General features: G+C 40.4%; 1 protein-coding gene across 1 annotated transcript in view; it reads right to left on the bottom strand.

The window, feature by feature from the left end:
- The window catches only part of LOC137199221 (neurexin-3a-beta-like), a 74,943-nt gene that overhangs the window by 19,886 nt on the left and 36,957 nt on the right, over positions 1-18,100 (bottom strand). The window contains exon 4 of the mRNA XM_067613352.1: positions 2,566-2,655. Within this exon, the coding sequence (XP_067469453.1) occupies positions 2,566-2,655 (90 nt within the window). The remainder of the gene's footprint in view (positions 1-2,565; positions 2,656-18,100) is intronic.

Below are 18,100 nucleotides of genomic sequence, written 5' to 3'. Positions count from 1 at the left end.
TTGTGTAGTTACATCCATATTACATGTTATTTTATGTTTATCTACTAGTTCTTTGATGTGTAGCTCAAGCTGGTTTTTAGTCTGTTCCCACTATCTTTTTCCTCATGAACTGGCTATTACGTCTCCCCGTAACACAGCTTTTGCTTTGTCCCATACCATGATACTGTTAATTTCTTCTGTATCATAAATATCAGTCACTGACGCAATTTTTTAGCTGTTTCTTTAAACCTACATCTAGAAAGAAGGATGTCCTCTGTAAGCGTTTCCCTCTCCTAGAGCTTAACTTTACCACTAGGATAACCATAGCGTGGTCTGACAAAGTAATTGTCTCAATAGTACTTTTTTAATGGTTGAGATAGTAGTAGTGTAGAACATATGAAAACAATATAACCTATTATAAGCAGACTGTCAAAAAGACAAGTATGTATAGCCTTTGGCTTTTGGGTGAAATGTTCTCCATACATCCATTATTCCTAACCCCTTGCATGTTCTTCAAATTAAAGCAGTTTTCTCAGCCTTGTGTATAGTTCCTGCTGTTGAGTCGAACTTAGGTTTGAGAACAAGATTGCAGTTACCTCTAGTAATAACTGTTCCTTACGTGCTACCATTAGATCAATAATTTTATTCATAACTCACTCATAATTCACTCTCATCTGGTGGATAGTAAACATTCATTAGAGTAACAAAATGTTTTGCTCTGTCCATCACCATAATATACCTTCCTTCCTTGTCCTTGTCTTGGAATTTAAGTTATTTATAATCGTGGCTACAGCGCTCCTTGATGAACGACACGAGGAGGAGAATGACTGGAGAATGTCCTTATGTTTGTCTTGTGTTAAATGTGTCTCTTGGAGAAACGATATAACTCCCTTTTCTTTTTTGTTGTAAAACCTTAAAACAGTTATGGACTCCATTTACATTTAAATAAATGCTATTTAAATGACTCATGGCTTGAAAGAACAATAGCAATGGTAATTAACTGAGAATTCATTTTCACATAACTTTAGGCAGAATTACAAATGCTCAACATATATATCCAGCCTTGAGAATAGCAAATCATCTAGAAGCAAAAAACAAAACAAAAAACCCCCAAAAACATAAACATGAGAAATAAAAACATAAACATCATATAATCAAAATTATACTTGGCCTGCTACCTTGTGTAGGCTGTTATTGTATCCATGCATTCCCCATTGCAAGGATAGACAAAAACATGTAATAATAATAATAATAATAATAATAATAATAATAATGATAGGGATGCAAAAAAGGGTGGAGTCAGTAACTTTACAATCTAACCTGCAGCCTATCTAGCATTATGAGTCAGAATTAGGTTTCCCTGCATTATCTCTGTCATCCAAATTCACTCTCTATTGTTTGGTAGACTTTGTACGGTTCTTACTAGCTGCCTTACCAAGCTTTGTTGTATCTCCCTGATAAGAGATTTATTCCCTGCCGATTATCAACTGATAATTTACACCTTCAGATTTAATTACACATTTCTGATTATTAAACATCTTTTACAGCATGCTTTATTCTTGAGTTACAGTGCAAACGCTATTGTGTCGCATCAGTTACAATATGATCTCAATATGAGAGTCGTAACAGTGACCATTTATGACATGAGATACATTGGAATTGTGACTGAAATAGTGTTGGATTGATGCAATCATACAGTATAAACGGCTTCAACAAACTGTTGTACAATTCATTACTTTTCTTGTTTTTGTACAGATTAGGTGTTATAAAACCCACACCATCTGCCTCTGGCTGCAGATTTGTGGTGCTGCACTCACGTCCTGCCACCAACAGTATGATTTCCTGGAAGCATCTCTCCATTTGATGAGATATTGCCTTACTGTGATTGGCTCAGCTGTGTCAGAGCTATAAGACCAGGGATGTGACTGGCTGAGAGTTTAATTATCAATGACCACACCCAGCCCTTTTGCACTTAGTCTTTGCACCCAAGCCCTACCACTTTGCGCTGGTTGTTGCACTTGCACGATCAAAACAGGAAAGTCTACAGCCACGCCAGCTGCTCAGTGAATATGTGTAATAACATTTTTAAAAAATGAGCTGGGATTTTTTTCTCAACTCATTACTATTACTCATTAATTTTGACTATATATTGAATTATTTACAGTTTATTGGTTCATTTATTTACATTTATTTAGTTAATTAATTAGTTATGGATTTATCATTTTTAGCCCACATGAAATTCCATATACAATTACTACATGCATGGGTTTACATTCATGTTCATTCTATTGACACTACGTTTAATGGTACTTTGTTAGAAATAGGAAAGTATCATTTTGGCCTAATAACAAAGAAATTATGATATGCATTAAAATACCTTAAGGGTTGACTATCACTGAAAAAAAAAATCAAATGACATTTTTCATTGTTTTTGAATCTCTAAACTCACACAATCCATTTAAGCTTTAAATAGAGACCATGCACATAGATTTCATGTTCTCATCAGAGAAATGCAGATGAGTCTTTTCACATTATATCAGTATAGTGAACACACATAAGCATAGAAACATGTTTGTTTGAAATTACCTTTTTCTTGTAGCCACTCCTCTACTGGTCTGGCGTATTTGAAAGGAATTTTCTTATTGGCCATTTGATAGCGTTCAATGTCACTGTTCCCTTTAAAGTTTAAGAAGACATTTATAAAGACATTTATTGATTATCAGCATCATGTCATCAGTAGGAAATATCACTTTCCCTCTAACATTTACAATATGTTTAAATTATTTTAGCTGAAGATTACATTCTTATTAAACTTGTTTTAGTTACAGTATATCTGAGGCTCATCATCTTTGGGGCTTGTCTGTGTATTCAGCCGATCTTTCCTTTTCACTTTGTATAGAGTATGCACTGACATCACGTTTTGTGAGATACTACCTGGCTCACCACTGAGTGGCAAAACAAACTCCCTACAGCTGCTATAATTGGTGGGGCTGTTATACTATGTGTAAAACACACATGTAAAACATATATATAAGATACCCACAGTACAATTGCTCTTTGATTGTTAATGCACAAATTACAGGTGTAAATATTCCAGGGGCCAGATGTATAAATGATGTGTACGCACAAAAACCATGCACACGCCATTTCTCATAGATGAACTGGCATTTATAAAAACATAATATACAGTGAAAATGTGCACACCTCATGCATACTTCAGATCAGCCATACACATGTTTATCAAGAGCCAGCAATGGGTTATATAATAAGGTGGAAATGGAGAAATAAGTTAATCATTGGTTACATTTCTGATGTTTAAAAATGATGATGCAATATCACTGATGATGATGGTTTACAGGTCCATGTGATGAATTAATGAGATGGATGCTATACAGAGCCACAGCCGTGTGTAATGACAGCCACTCTGGGACCTCGTAGTCATACATCTACACAGAGTTTTATGCATTTGTCCTCTGTTGTCTGAAACCACTGCAGTTTTTTTCTGTCAGTATGAGGACAATGAAATGCATTTTGAAACTAAAATTGTGTAGTTTTGTGTCAAATGTATTCATTGTTTGTTGTTGCAGTTTTATTTGCGGAGGGGGGTCTTTCATTTTGAACAATTTAAGGTTTTCACATTCCTTTAGAAAATATCTTTTCACAGTTCTTCTATTCTGTTTAACCTTTGGCAGTCCATTAGGCCATTTGCCTGAAATGTTTGGTTTTCATGTTTATTTCCATGTGAATGCACAAAGGAAGATACTGATTGCTGAGTGTTTTCCACCCCTGGGTAGTGACTGGTGACTACACATGCGGTAACATCACATGCACACTCTCTGTTAATGGATAAACCTTATTTACTGTAATCAATGGTAAACTATGGGCTCTTCTCAATTCTCTATTTTGTGCCTCCTTGTCTCCTCTCTCCCCCGTCCCGGAAATTGATCTCAGCATGTCATGTTTAGGGATGTCTCAATTCCTAAACTGCATCTGGAGGAGAGAGGAGCAAGGAGAGAGGATGCTTGCCGGAGGAGCTATGAGCGAGGATACACAAGTGTATCCTTTGCGGAAGTCTTTTTGGCACCCGTGACGTATAAAAGAGCCGTGACACATAGCTGGTTTGTAAACCATTTGTAGTGCTAGGATATATATATATGTATGCGTGTGTGTGTGTGTGTGTGGTGTGTGTGTGTGTGTGTGTACACGCGTTAAGTAAAATATAACAATGTATGTCATCCGTACATTCTTGTTATATCATATATATATTATCACGTTGTGATTTGAATTAAAAGTAAATATATAAGTTGCCCTGAACACTGTTCTGCTCATCTGTCAGAGATCATAAAATACAGCGGTAGGCTGTAACAAAACAATGGACAGATGATGCAGCTCTGCTGCACATTATATTTAATTTTACATGACGGCTCCGAAGCAAGGATGTCTCATTTTGTTAAATGCCTGTTGTTTCGACTCCTCTCTTCTCGTGTCTCTTCCTCGCCTCCTCCGCTCGCATCTCAGGTAGGAGGGACTAAAATGCGGGGAGAGGAGGCGAGGAAAGGAACCAAGGATGTACAAACTGAGAAATGAGAAGAGGGGAATGTCCTCCTGAAAGTGTGGTGTAATTAAATCTAGGTAAAATCAGAAAAAAATTAAAAGGATGAGCCCTGATCATAACTGAAAGGTTATAAAAATGGTAAAAACATACATTGAAAATAGCATTTTTTACTGTGCCGTAGTTTCCATGATATCACAATGGATTATCAGCTACATTTTTCTGGGCTTTGGTTATTTTAATATGACAGAGGCATAACAGAGGCATAACAGGACATGGTCCCACATAAGTCACAGCATGTAAGGGCATAGCTTAACATAATTTGAAGTTCAATGGGCAGCATGTGCATTTATGGAACTGACTTTTTAAACTATACAGAGGTACAAATCAGGATTTGAAATGAGGATTCTCCAGAGTAAATATAGCTGATGTCAGTGAGGGCTCATAGCTCACACATAATAGCAAACTGGTATGCAATGACCACTGTTTCAAAAATTTTACAAATCACTGTTAAAAAATAATGATGTTTTATGATGTGATAATGCTATGGTTAAGGTCTGGTTAGGTTTAGGCATAAAAGCCATTTGGTAAGGTTTAGGGAAAGATCTTGGTCTGGGTTAAAATGACCACTTTGTTAAGGTTAGAGCATGTGGTGTGGGTTAAACTTAGACAATCTTCTTCATCATGGCAAGAATAATAACTACGCAGTTAAGTTTAGGGGATGATCATAGTAACAATTTTTAAAAAACTGTCCTGACTCACAGTTGGAAATGTGGGACGCATGACAATGCTCCTTCAGTTGTTTTCAACAACAATTTAATCAATCAACAGATTGATTAAAATAGAGTACAATTACAGATACTCCTCTCCTACTAAACAAAATATACAGCTTTGTAGTTAACAATTAAAATATAAACAGAACAAAAATAACAACAGGCCTACTTGCTTTGACAAAGTTTTCGACTGAGGTAGACAGTTCTTTATTGGACAAAGTATTTCCTCCTACGTAGCTCTGTACATGTCACATGGGTTTTGGGTTTTCTGTGTTACACTTAAGTTGCTTGGTCATTTGGTTGAGGTCATTTATATTATTTTACTTTGGGGGACTTTCTTGCATTTTTGGTTGGATTGTGTTGTGTGTTCTGGGATTTGGTTTTCTGTGGGTACGTCTCAAGTCTCTTATTTTATGGCTCCTCGCTCCTTGCCTGAACCGGAAGTTGTTCCTGATGCGCCATTTTGACAGGCATCCCAAGTCTCTTATTTTGCTCGGAGGGGCAAGGAGTGAGGAAACATGAGAGCAGACTTCACAGAAGTCTTTTACTGGCCGACACGCCCCCTTATTGGATATCAGTTATTGATTGGACGCTGCAGCTGATCAGACTGATCTGACACATCACTGCAGTTTCATGCCGAAGTGGAGACAAATTACAGATTAAATTTAAGTGTATCATTCCCAAGTTTTATGTTTATTTATATATTCATCCTATAGTCTGTTAATTGTCGGTCTGACCAACAAAAGAACCATAAACAACTTTCTTCATTTATTAGAAAGATTTTTTTTTTCATGATGTTATTTTCTCCATTAAACTGTTTCTTGCTGACAGACAGACTCTTCCTGACTTTAACTTTATCCATAATAACAGTTTAACACATTTATATTTTACATCATTTATCGTCATTTCCATTCAGTCACATGTGAGGCTGAAAATTCCTGAGTGTCGGGTTTGATATGAGTTATATCATTTCCATTTGCCCTGAAACATTTAGCCAAATACATATTTTCCAGTGTTCAGAAGACACCCTGGTCATATTCTGGGTTATTGAATGATGAATTCACTATCAGGGTTATCAAAAAATACAGATGGAAATGATCAATAAATAGTATAAACGCATTCTGCGAGTAGAAATGGTTTCTACAGCTGTTAAAGCTGACTGACAGCTGATCCAGCTGTGATCAGCTGTCGCCGTCATCAGAAACGGACGTCGCTTCACATGACGCTTCAGAGGAGAGGACGTCTCATGTCTCTTAAAACAAATTTCCTCGTTTCCTCTCTCCTCGCTTGGTTTCCTTGTGTCTCTCCTTGCATCCATGGTGGGAGGAACTAAGACGCAAGGAAAAGACGCAAGTGAGGGAAACGTGGATGCACCCTTTGTGTTTCCCTTGTGTGTTCCTTCACTCCTCCTGTGTTCATGTGCTCCTCCTCTCACCTGCCCGGCATTACCCTTGTTAGTCCTTCCTGTTCCTAGTGTCTTCCCCACTCTATCAGCTCCCAGTCTGCCCTTGTGTTGTGTCACCTGTTCCTTGTTGTCTGATTACTTTAGTTCCTGTTTTATTTTGATATGTTTTCTCCTTGTGTTTTGTTACCTTTACTTCCTGTGTTTGCCTGCTTTTGTTGATTGCCTCATGTGTTTCACCTGTGTCTTGTTTCACTCACCTGTGTTCAGTTTGTAACCAGACCCTGTGTATTTAAGTCCTGTTCTCTAGTTTTTGTTGAAGCGTCTGCGTATCTGGTCAGTGTTCCTTGTTCCTGTGTCTCAGTCTTGTGTTATTCAATAAATATTCCACTTCTGATCCTGCCTGCCATCTTCTGTGTTTGGGTCCACCTGCTCCACTCCATGACAGAACATCTCTTACAGGTTTTGTGCTTATACTACATACTTAAGACAGGAAGTGAGTGTGAAGAGAAACAGTCTGGTAAAACAGTTAAACACCTTTCTGTGTTTGACTTGGCTGCCGGTGTTTATGAGCGGACCCAGTCTAGCTGGCTACAAGCTAGTTAGCTAGTGTGGCTCCATTCACAAGTAACGCCACTGTTTATCATAACCTATCTATCCGCATGTGAACTCGTGCCTTGTGCTTAACACGTTGCTGCTGATTCGTTTTGACACTTTATTCACTGTTGTCGCTGAACCTGATAGCCTCGCTGTCTGACACTGGCAGGTGTCTCTCTCCTATTACAGGAGAAGTTGTGAGGGGGTGGGGTTGCGCGGAGAGTGTGAAGAGAGGAGAGATGCAAACACTGGCACGGCTTTACAGAAAAGACGGGCTATGTATTTTGATGCAACATCAAACTAATTGATACAAATGGTATTGTCTCATCCTGTCTTTCAGAGGGGGCTGGGGAGTCCAGTTGGGGGGTTCGGCTGCCCCTCCGAGGCAATGGTAGGGGAAATGGTGATTTTTTTTTGGTGAAAAGTTCACCTTCATGTTACCAACTGTGTTCAGAAGTACTTGAACAAAACACACATACAAAATATACACACATATAAACATAGCACAAAAAGTAAGGGAATTTGTTTGGTAGATTATTTCTTTGTTGTAACAATGCTTCTTGGCAATAAATCTTATACTGTTGGAAAGCCTGTTTATTTCCCTTTTAAATGGTGCCACATTTGTAAGGAAATGCATGTTCCTTACAAATGTGGCACCATTTAAAAGGAAAATAAACAGGCTTTTCAACGGTATAAGATTTATTACCACGATGCATTGTTACAACAAAGAAATAATCTACCAAACACAAATTTCCTTACTTTTTGTGCTATGTTTATGCAGTACCAGTCAAAAGTTTGGACACACCTACTCACTTACTCACTCACTGAAGGTACCAAATCTATAAAATAACACATATAGACTCATGTAGTTTACAAAAAAGTGTTAAACCAAAATATCTTTCATATTTTAGATTTCTCAAAGTAGCCACCTTTTACTTTGATGACAGCTTTACACACTATTTGCAATGTCTCAACCAGCTTCATGGGGTAGTCATCTGGAATGGTTTTCCAACAGTCTTGATGAGTTCCCACATATGCTGAGCACTTGTTGGCTACTTTCCCTTCACTCTTTGGTCCAATTCACCCCAAACCACCTCATTTGGGTTTAGGTCTGGTGATTATGGAGGCTAGGCCATCTGATGCAGCACTCCATCACTCTCTTTTTTGGTCAAATTGCCCTTACATAACCTGGAGGTATGTTTTGGGTCATTGTCCTGTTGAAAAACAAATGAAGGTCCCACTAAACACAAACCAGATTGGATGGCATGTCGCTGCAGGATGTTGTGGTAGCCATATTGGTTAAGTGCGCCTTGAATTCTGAATAAATTGCCAGTGCTGTTAATTGGCAATTTCTGTGGCTGGTAACTCTAATGAACTGCATTCTTGGGCCCTGTCTTAACATCTGTCTTAAGTGATCTGATCACAAGTGGACAGCTCTAAGTACAGGAGTGAATGCACTCAAGACACATGAGATCCGATCACTCAGACCACATTTGGAGGTGGTCTGGGCCGCATGTGGCCACATTCATTTAGCAGTGCAAACGCAATGCATCCTGGGCCACACTGAAGGACCGCCTACTAAACTGACGTCCTCTGTTTTCCTGCAGACCAGGCACCACCTGTTTTCCCCGTTCCCCTACCCCTTTTTCATCTTCAAAGTTTTTTGCTTGTCTAAAAAAATATTTCAGAAGCTAAACGTTGCTGGATAGTTTCCTGTGTCTTGTCAAGTTGATAACTAGTTGAAATAGTTTTTAGTTTTGCTGCGCTGCTTGACATAATGAGCTCAGGATTTATCAGGAGGACGGCTGCTTTACTCCAAAGAGTTTCACTGTATGAACCTGGACTACGTGTATGTAACAGCTGACCTTCATGTCTTAAAGTAATGATGGACTGTCATTTCTGTTTACTTAGCTGAGCACTTCCTGCCATTATTGGGTCTCACTGGCCGACCACATGTTTCAAGACTCTAAGAAACAAACGGTGTCCTCAAGAAACTCAATCCTCTAGAAACTCAATCTCTCCAGAGTCTGTGGTTGTTCGCACCTAAGTCTGCTCACAGCAGACACACACAGAAGTCTTTTCTTTACAGCAGAAGACGTGAGAGCCTGCCTAAGACTCAGTAACTAAGTTATCTAGTGTCAGCAGCTACTACACAAGTCTGCTGGCTGGTTTAACAAGCACAGGAGCCACAAAGCAGAGTTAGCTTGCCACTAAGTCTGTAAGGACTGGACAAAGGAGTGACCTGGGCCCTCTGACCTGCACAACTGGAGCACCAACCTCCCAGCAAGCCCTGCATCCTTCAGTCTTGGAGCCAAACTCTTATCAGCCTGACTCATCCACGGATTCGCCAGCTAAGAAGCAGCACACCACAAAGCATCTCTCTCCCTCCATGGACTCAGTAACAACTGGGCATAGCCTAGCAACATATAGTGTAGCATAGCATGGCTAAGCAAGAGCATTTAACTCAATCAATGTACTGTACATGTATTGATTTGCCTAAGGTTATTCATTGAACTGTTGTTGTGATGTCCTTGTTGTGATGGTCAGGTTATTGCATTGTCAAACTGCCAAGTTAATGTTAGCATGCTTAACACACGTTACATCCAGTAACTAGGCCTTGCATGCAACTAACCTCTTCCTAACCTGGCACCTTTAGCCTACACCAACTGGCCTTAAACAGAGAACTACACAGTTAAGAGTTTTAAAACTAGCTTTGCACACTTTGCCCAGTTGTTACCAGTCCATGAAGAAAGAGATGCTTTGTGGTGCGCTGCTTCTTAGCGAGTGAATCCGTGGAAGAGAAAGGCTGTGAAGGGTTTGGCTCCAAAGCTGAAAGGATGCAGGATTTGCTATGTAGGTCTGGTGCTCCAGTCTGCAGGTCAGAGGGCCCAGGTCCAGTCCTTTGTGTAGAGTTAGTGGCAAGTTAACTCTGTTTCGTGGCTCCTGTACTTGTTAAACCAGTCAGCATACTTGTGTGGCCACTTCAACCCTAAATTTGACCCCCTAAACATGCTCAAAAACTCACCAAATTTGGCACACACATCAGGGCTGGTGAAAATTTGATAAAACATAAAAATTAACCCCCAAAGTGCCAAAATGTGCTTGAGAGTGCCACCTATGTATCTAAAACGGCCGCCACGGCCTGTAAGAATGTTGTAGAAAGATCGAACCAAAACTCAATTATTCGTCTCATCAAGACCTACAAATCATATGCTGGCACCCCTGACCTAAATCCAACAGGAAGTCCGCAGTGTGCTCATCAAAGTACGACTTTGTGCCAATTTTGGACCTTAAATAAATGCTATCTCCTCCTAGGGCGTTAATGGTATCGGCTTCAAACTTTAATACATGACTTATCACACGGTGCTGAACAAAAGTTATTAAAAACTTTGTAATGACTGGAATGGTTTAGATCTAGTAAGCCCTGAAAGTTGGAGTGCGACATCACACCTTACAATGTAAACCAATGGGGAGGCAATCTCTGGGCATGGACTTTGTGCCAAACTGGGGCGTCTGACGTCTAAACTATAAGTCCGACCACTTTCAAACCTGTATCAAGGGATTCACGACGAAAATTCCTACAAAAAAATGTGATTTTTAATGTACGATTTGGCCAAAGTCATGGGATTTATGAGGATATTTCACAAGAAGAGTACTCTGAAATCCTTCTCTCCAGCTGAGAGGGAGAGAGAGAGAATGGGAGGGGGGGGTGGGTAAAGTAAGACCTGTCAGCCCAGGTCTGAAGACATCTACATGCCTGTGACAGAAGCCCTTGGACTGCGCCACACTCCAGTTACTTAGTGTTTCTACACATCTGACAGCAGTGTTCAATCCTTACTTTTTTTTCAAGGAGTACATGTGCTCCTAAATGAAAAAAATTAGGAGCACACATATAACTTTAGGAGCACACTGAAATCTGAAATCATAATCACGATTATTTTTGTTCAATATTGAGATCATGATTATTTAACATAATCACTTTTTGACATTTTTGCCAGTTGCCGATGTTGATATATGCACATATTTTTTCCCACTTGGCTGAGGAGACTATTACACATGTAATCATATATTGTACTAAGGATCAAGAAAGACTTTAGCCTTTATAGGGAAGAACCTAGGAAGACTTGAGTTCCGGAGCTCAGCATTAAAACTTTAATGGACCTGCCATGAGGGTGGAGCAGTTTTTTTTTTTAGTTTATTAGACAGACAGGATTAATGTGTAGGATTTAATCATTGGTTATTAGTCTGAAGCGGAGGGTGGCAGTAATGCACCTAATATGCTGGTTGCTGTTGGGCCTCAAACCACGAGGTCACATAGAGAAGGCCTACATGTAACCTGTGAGGCCTGACCATGAGATGCTTTTTCTTTTGTTTCCCCCTAGACAAAGGAATAGCGCCAAAATGCTGCTTACAGACAATGGGAGTCCATTGCAAACTCCATTTCCAAGGATGCTTTGCGATTTTCACACTCAGCAGGAAACAGTCAACATACAGTCCCTCATTGGCGGGGACGCTCCTGCGCAGCGGAACGTCCTGATGACGCAGCCATGACATCACCGCCCCGTTAAAAACTGAGCACGCCCTGAAACACACGCCTTTCCCATGTCACTGAGCTAGGGGTAACCTCTGTTCCTCTGTGAGTCAAGCCGACTCACAGAGGAACAGAGGTTACACATGTTTTCCCCTCATCGAAGTCTCCCCTCGCTGGACGAGACGAGACTTTGCCCATGTGCACCCGAACACATTCCTGGATCCGAGAGAGACCGCTGCTGCAACCAGCGTCCTCAAATTCCCTCGAGAAGGAAGAAACAAAGTTACTTCAGGAAAACGTGGAACTTCTCTGCCCCGCTCGTCTTCACCGAGTCGACTCTGCTGTTCTCTCCGCCACGCCACTCAGAGCCAGCTGCCGTGATTTTCGGCGACCGTGCGAGAACGGCCACCGTCTGCATCTGAGCCAAGGACAAAGTTGGACATTAAGATGGACTACACACACCCTGCTCGTTTCTGAAGTGACCAAGTAAGAGGCATAAGTCAGGGCAGAGGCAGTGTTAGTTGTGTGTTCTTTTCAGCATCAGTTGCTGTTGTTTAGCATTTAGCTTTTTAGCTTTAATTCTATTGTTCTTGTTGTGTGAGTTGACGGACCGCCAAGTCCATTTTTCTCTGCTTACTCGTAGGAGTATTTTAAGTTTGCTGCCTGTTAGTTGTGTTCAGCACGCTAGACTGTTTTGGGTTTGTCCGGCTCGGGACTACTGCTGTGTTTGTGCCACAGTGAGTGAGAAAGTACACTGCTTTGTTGATCAGAAACCAGACAACATGCGTCACAGACTGCCGTCCGTACGTGCGCTCTCTGTGGACAAAGGAACCGCTTCTCTCCCTCTCACAATCGCTTTCCCTCCTCCCTCTCTTGCAACTAACACAAACAAGCGCGTACGCACAGATACACGCACTGACATCTTTTTGCACATCTGATGGTCAGATAACGTTGGAAAAAGCTTTGCTTTGTCTTTCCTTATCCGTCATCAGACACGTGTTTTTCACGGAACTGGGTGAGTGCAAGACGCCGACCACCAGGCGGCGCCATCTTGCTTTTGTCTAGCCAAGACACCGCCGTACTTCTGCCATTTGGGTTTAGCGTGACGTGACTTCCTCCCATAGTCATGTCCACGTCGCAGACCAACGACGTCATCATGTCAGGCCCAGTCGCCATCTTGTCGCGCGCACACACACACACACACACACACACACACACACACACACACACACACACACACACACTTGCATTCCCCTTCATGTGTCCAACCCTGTACATAGTTGTTGTGTTTTGTTTGGTAGAATTAGAGTTCAGAAAAGTTGTTTATTGAATGGAGCATTTGTTAATTTTGTTAATTTTGCTAAGTTTAATAAACACTGTTATATCTATTAAAGAGAAGGTCTTTTGTCATTATTATGTGTAACATATTGTGAAAAGTGACTGATTGAAGGAGTCAGAGCTCGAGTTCAACCCTTTGTTCACCCTTGAATGTTTATCTCTCAGATATTAACATTCTAGGTGAACTCCCATTTATGAGACTAACTTGTTTGGTTATTGGTCCCGGTTTCTGGGTGGTGCCCTGTATTTGTTAATTCATATTAATAGTTCTATTAATTGTTATAATTAGTTAATTATCTTTGATAATTGATAATTATTGCAAATAATCAACTGTGTTCCTCACAGATCCAACAGTTGGTGCCCGAATTATTGATTAAGGTTAACAATATCTTATATATGATAATTATGAATTATTGCTAATAACCAAACGCACTACTGCCCGTCCCAACATTGCCAACTGCTGTTATAAACCAAAAAGAGGAGAGTAAAATATTTTTCCAAACAGAGTGGTACAACCTGTCAGCTGCGGGATTTCTTATCTGTGCAGTTTAACACAGCAGCTCCTCTACTGACTGTTTCTCCATGATGGTCCCGGTGTTTCTTCCGCAGGTTTCACTTCACTCAGCTGGCTGACAGACCCGCTGGTTTTTCCCACTTTAACCTGAATAACTAACTGGGGCTCGGTGGTCCGGTTGCATCAAAACAGAGAGCCGGGGCTAGCTGAGAGCCGAGCGGAGGCTAACTGGTTGTGCTTCTTTCCGGACATGCTGCAGCTTACGCTCCAATAGCCTTAGGAGCGTCACCACTTTCTGTATCTGTTGTTTCAACTTTAAATCCCTCTAGCGTTTCATATAGTGTTATGGTTGTAATTTGTAGTCGCACAGTGTGCGAGTAACTTATTTCTCCACTTCACTCATATCTATTTTTAGGGGCAAATGCGAGTGAAATACTCACACTGTAGAGCCCAGTGACAGTACACATTTCAATCAAACTCTGTGGGTTAAAAGTGTTTACTTTTCTAAAAATAGACGATGAAATATAGGAAATTAATTTGTTTTACACACAAACTCATCAAGACTTTTCAATTTACTAATTGAAATTCACATGATCGGGCTCAAAACTTGCACAGTTTTGATGACACAGGTGTGAGCAACTCAGCCTTATATGACAAACATCATCTGATTCACATGAAATTTTCAAGGTGTGCTCTACAGTTGTTATACAGCAACATGAAGTTCACTTAATGGATGTTTTCTTGCACCATATAGTGGACTCAGGAAGTGATATTTAACTCCTTCATGCAATGTTAGATAACAGTGAAAAACTAAAGTTACATGTCTTTGTCCAGCAAGTACTCGTAACAATGTACATTTAAACGTATGCCACATAGAAGTGCAATCAAACTGACTGAATAGCACCCCCTACAAAATTGCAGCAAAGCAGCCCCAGCAGCAGGTAAGATAGTGGACAAAGGAAGTGATGTTTATCTCCTTCTTGCACTGTCTGAAAACAGCCCGGGTCTGAAGACATCTACATGCCCGTGACAGAAACCCTTCGACTGCGCCGCGGCCCAACGTGCGCAAAGGCGCGAGGGCCCGTTCAACGCTGCTTGCAGCTTTAATTAGGGCCTGAGCCTCAAAGGGGCTCAAGCCACTTCAACCCTTAATTTGACCCCCTAAACATGCTCAAAAACTTACCAAATTTGGCACGCACATCAGGTCTGGTGAAAAATCTGATAAAATGTAAAAATTATCCCCCAAAGTGCCAAAATGTGCTCTATAGCGCCACCTATGTATCTAATATGGCTGCCACGGCCCGTAGGAATGTTCTAGAGAGATAGAACCAAAACTCAATTATTTGTCTCATCAAGACCTACAAATCATACACTGACACCCCTGACCTAAATCCAACAAGGAAGTCCGCAATATGCTCTTTAAAGTACGACTTTGCGCCTATTTTGGACCCCCAAGAAACGCTATCTCCTCCTAGGGTGTTAATGGTATCAGCTTCAAACTTTGATACATGACTTATCACACTGTGCTGAACAAAAATTATTAAAAACTTTGTAATAACTCGAACGGTTTAGGTATAATAAGCCCTGAAAGTTGTAGTGCCACATCACACCTTACAATGTAAACCAATGGAGAGGCAATCTCTAGGCATGGACTTTGCGTCAAACAAATGGTTCTGATGTCTAAAATATAAGTCCGACCACTTTGAAACCTGTATCAATGGATTAGAGACGAAATTTCCTACAAAAAAATGTGATTTTTAATGTAGGATTTGGCCAAAGTCATGGGATTTATGAGGATATTTCACAAGAAGAGTGACATTCTCCTCTCCAACTGAGAGGGAGAGAGAGAGAATGGGAGGGGGGGATGAGTAAAGAAAGACCTGTCAGCCCAGGTCTGAAAACATCTATATGCCCATGACAGAAGCCCTTGGACTGCGCCACACTCCAGTTACTTAGTGTTTCTACACATCTGACAGCAGTGTTTAATCCTTACTTTTTTTCAAGGAGTACATGTGCTCCTAAATGAAAAAAATTAGGAGCACACATATAACTTTAGGAGCACACTGAAATCTGAAATCATAATCACGATTATTTTTGTTCAATATTGAGATCATGATTATTTAACATGATCACTTTTTGACATTTTTGCCAGTTGCCGATGTTGATATATGCACATATTTTTTCCCACTTGGCTGAGGAGACTATTACACATGCAATCATATATTGTACTAATGATCAAGAAAGACTATAGCCTATATGAGGGAAGAACCCAGGAAGACTGGAGTTCCGGAGCACAACATTAAAACTTTAATGGACCTGCCAAGAGGGTGGAGCAGCAGTTTTGTTCTGTAGTTTATTAGACAGACAGGAATAATGTGTAGGATTTAATCATTGGTTATTAATCTGAAGCGGAGGGTGGCAGTAATGCACCTAATATGTTGGTTGCCAACCGCTGCTATAAACAAAAAAGAGGAGAGTAAAATGGGTTTCCAAACAGAATGGTAAATCCTGTCAGCCGAGGGATTTCCTATCTGTGCAGCTGAACACAGCAGCTCCTCTACAGACTGTTTCTCCGTGATGGTCCCGGTGTTCCTTCTGCAGGTTTCACTTAACTCAGCTGGCCGACAGACCCGCTGCAGCCAACGCTCCGCTAGCCTCCCAGCTAAGGTTAGCCCTGGCTCTCCAGGTGGATCCAACCGGAGCACCGAACCCAAGTTAGTTATTCAGGTTAAAGTGGGAAGAAGCAGCGGGTCTGTCGGGCAGCTGAGTGAAGTGGAGCCTGCGGAGGAAACACCGGGACCATCGGCGTGAAACAGTCCGCGGACGAGCTGCTGTGTTCAGCTGCACAGTTAGGGAATACTTTGGCTGCCAGGATGTACCACTCTGTTTGGAAAAAAAAAAAACTTCTCCTTTTTGGTTTATGCTGGCGGTTGGCAACCAGCGTATTAGGTGCATTAACGCCACCTTCTGCTCCGGAGTGTGGACCAGAGATTAAATCCTACACATTTATCCTGTCTGTCTAATAAACTGAAAGAAAACTCTACTGCTCCACTCACTTGGCAGGAAGTTTTAATGCTGAGCTACTGAACTTCAGTCTTCCTAGGTTCTTCCTTCATATTTTGTCTTTCTTGGTCATAGTATAATCTATGCGTGCATGCATAATAGCCTCCTCAGCCAGATGGTAAAAATATGTGCATATATCGGCATCGGCAATTGGCCACAATGAGTTGGAAATATCAGCATATCGGATATCGGCAAAAATCCAATGTTGTGCATCCCTAGTTAAAAATATTTACTTTCCTAGAAATAGACTTGATGAAATTAATTTGTTTTACACACAAACTCATCGAGGGTTTTCAATTTACTAATTGAAATTCAAGTGAATGGGCGCAAAACTTGCATGATTTTGATGACACAGGTGTGAGCAAGGCAGCCATGTCCCACCCTGCAGAAAATTCTCATTCTCACACTGTTGAGATTTAATGTTTTGCCATGACAGAGGAAGTTGCTAGAACTTTATTGTAAATGCTCCAGTCTGCACCAAACTTTACATGTTTGATAAGACTCCCGGCCTGAACATGTGTACATGACAATATTCCATCAGTGATGCAAACTGGCTGAATAGTGCCCCCTACGAAATTTCAGTAAAGCAGCCCCAACAGCGGGCAAAATAGTGGACAAAGGAAGTGATGTTTATCTCCTTCCTGAATTGAAATTATTAATTCTTATTAATAATTTCTATTGATTTGATTCAGTAATTGTCTTTGATAATCATTAATTATTGCTGATAGCCAAATTTGTAGTCAAGGCCCAACACCATAATATGGATTACTACAGTAGTTTAATAGGACTATTTGCTGTATACCAATACTACCTCAGCAGGACACAAATGATGGTCTCAAATGCATTAAGAAGGCAAGAAATTTCACCAGTTAACTTTTGACAAGGCACATCTGTTAACTGAAAACCATTTCAGGTGACTACCTCATGAAGCTGGTTAAGACATTGCCAATAGTGTGCAAAGCTCTCACCAATGCAGACGGTGGCTACTTTGAGGAATCTAAAATATGAAAATATGAACCAGTTTTTGTTTGTTATATATATATATATATATATATATATATATATATATATATGCACACATATGTAGTATATATCAGGGCTGGATTGATACTGGATTTTTGAGGCTGATACCAATATTAGGGAGTAAAAAAAATTCCGATATCAATATATTGGCCGACAATCGTATATATACATAAAAATGCATATTTTGCAATGATCCCTCAAATGTCAAACACTTGTGATGAAGATATGTAATGGAGGCAGGATATTTTACAGTTTAGCATTAACTTTATTGCCCAAAATGACATAAGCGCACTGAAACAGTAAACTTCACTAGGAATATAATAATTAT

Source organism: Thunnus thynnus, chromosome 16 (assembly GCF_963924715.1).
Source record: "Thunnus thynnus chromosome 16, fThuThy2.1, whole genome shotgun sequence".
In the NCBI taxonomy this organism is placed as follows: Eukaryota; Metazoa; Chordata; class Actinopteri; order Scombriformes; family Scombridae; genus Thunnus; species Thunnus thynnus.
This window is presented reverse-complemented; position numbering and strand designations above follow the sequence as displayed.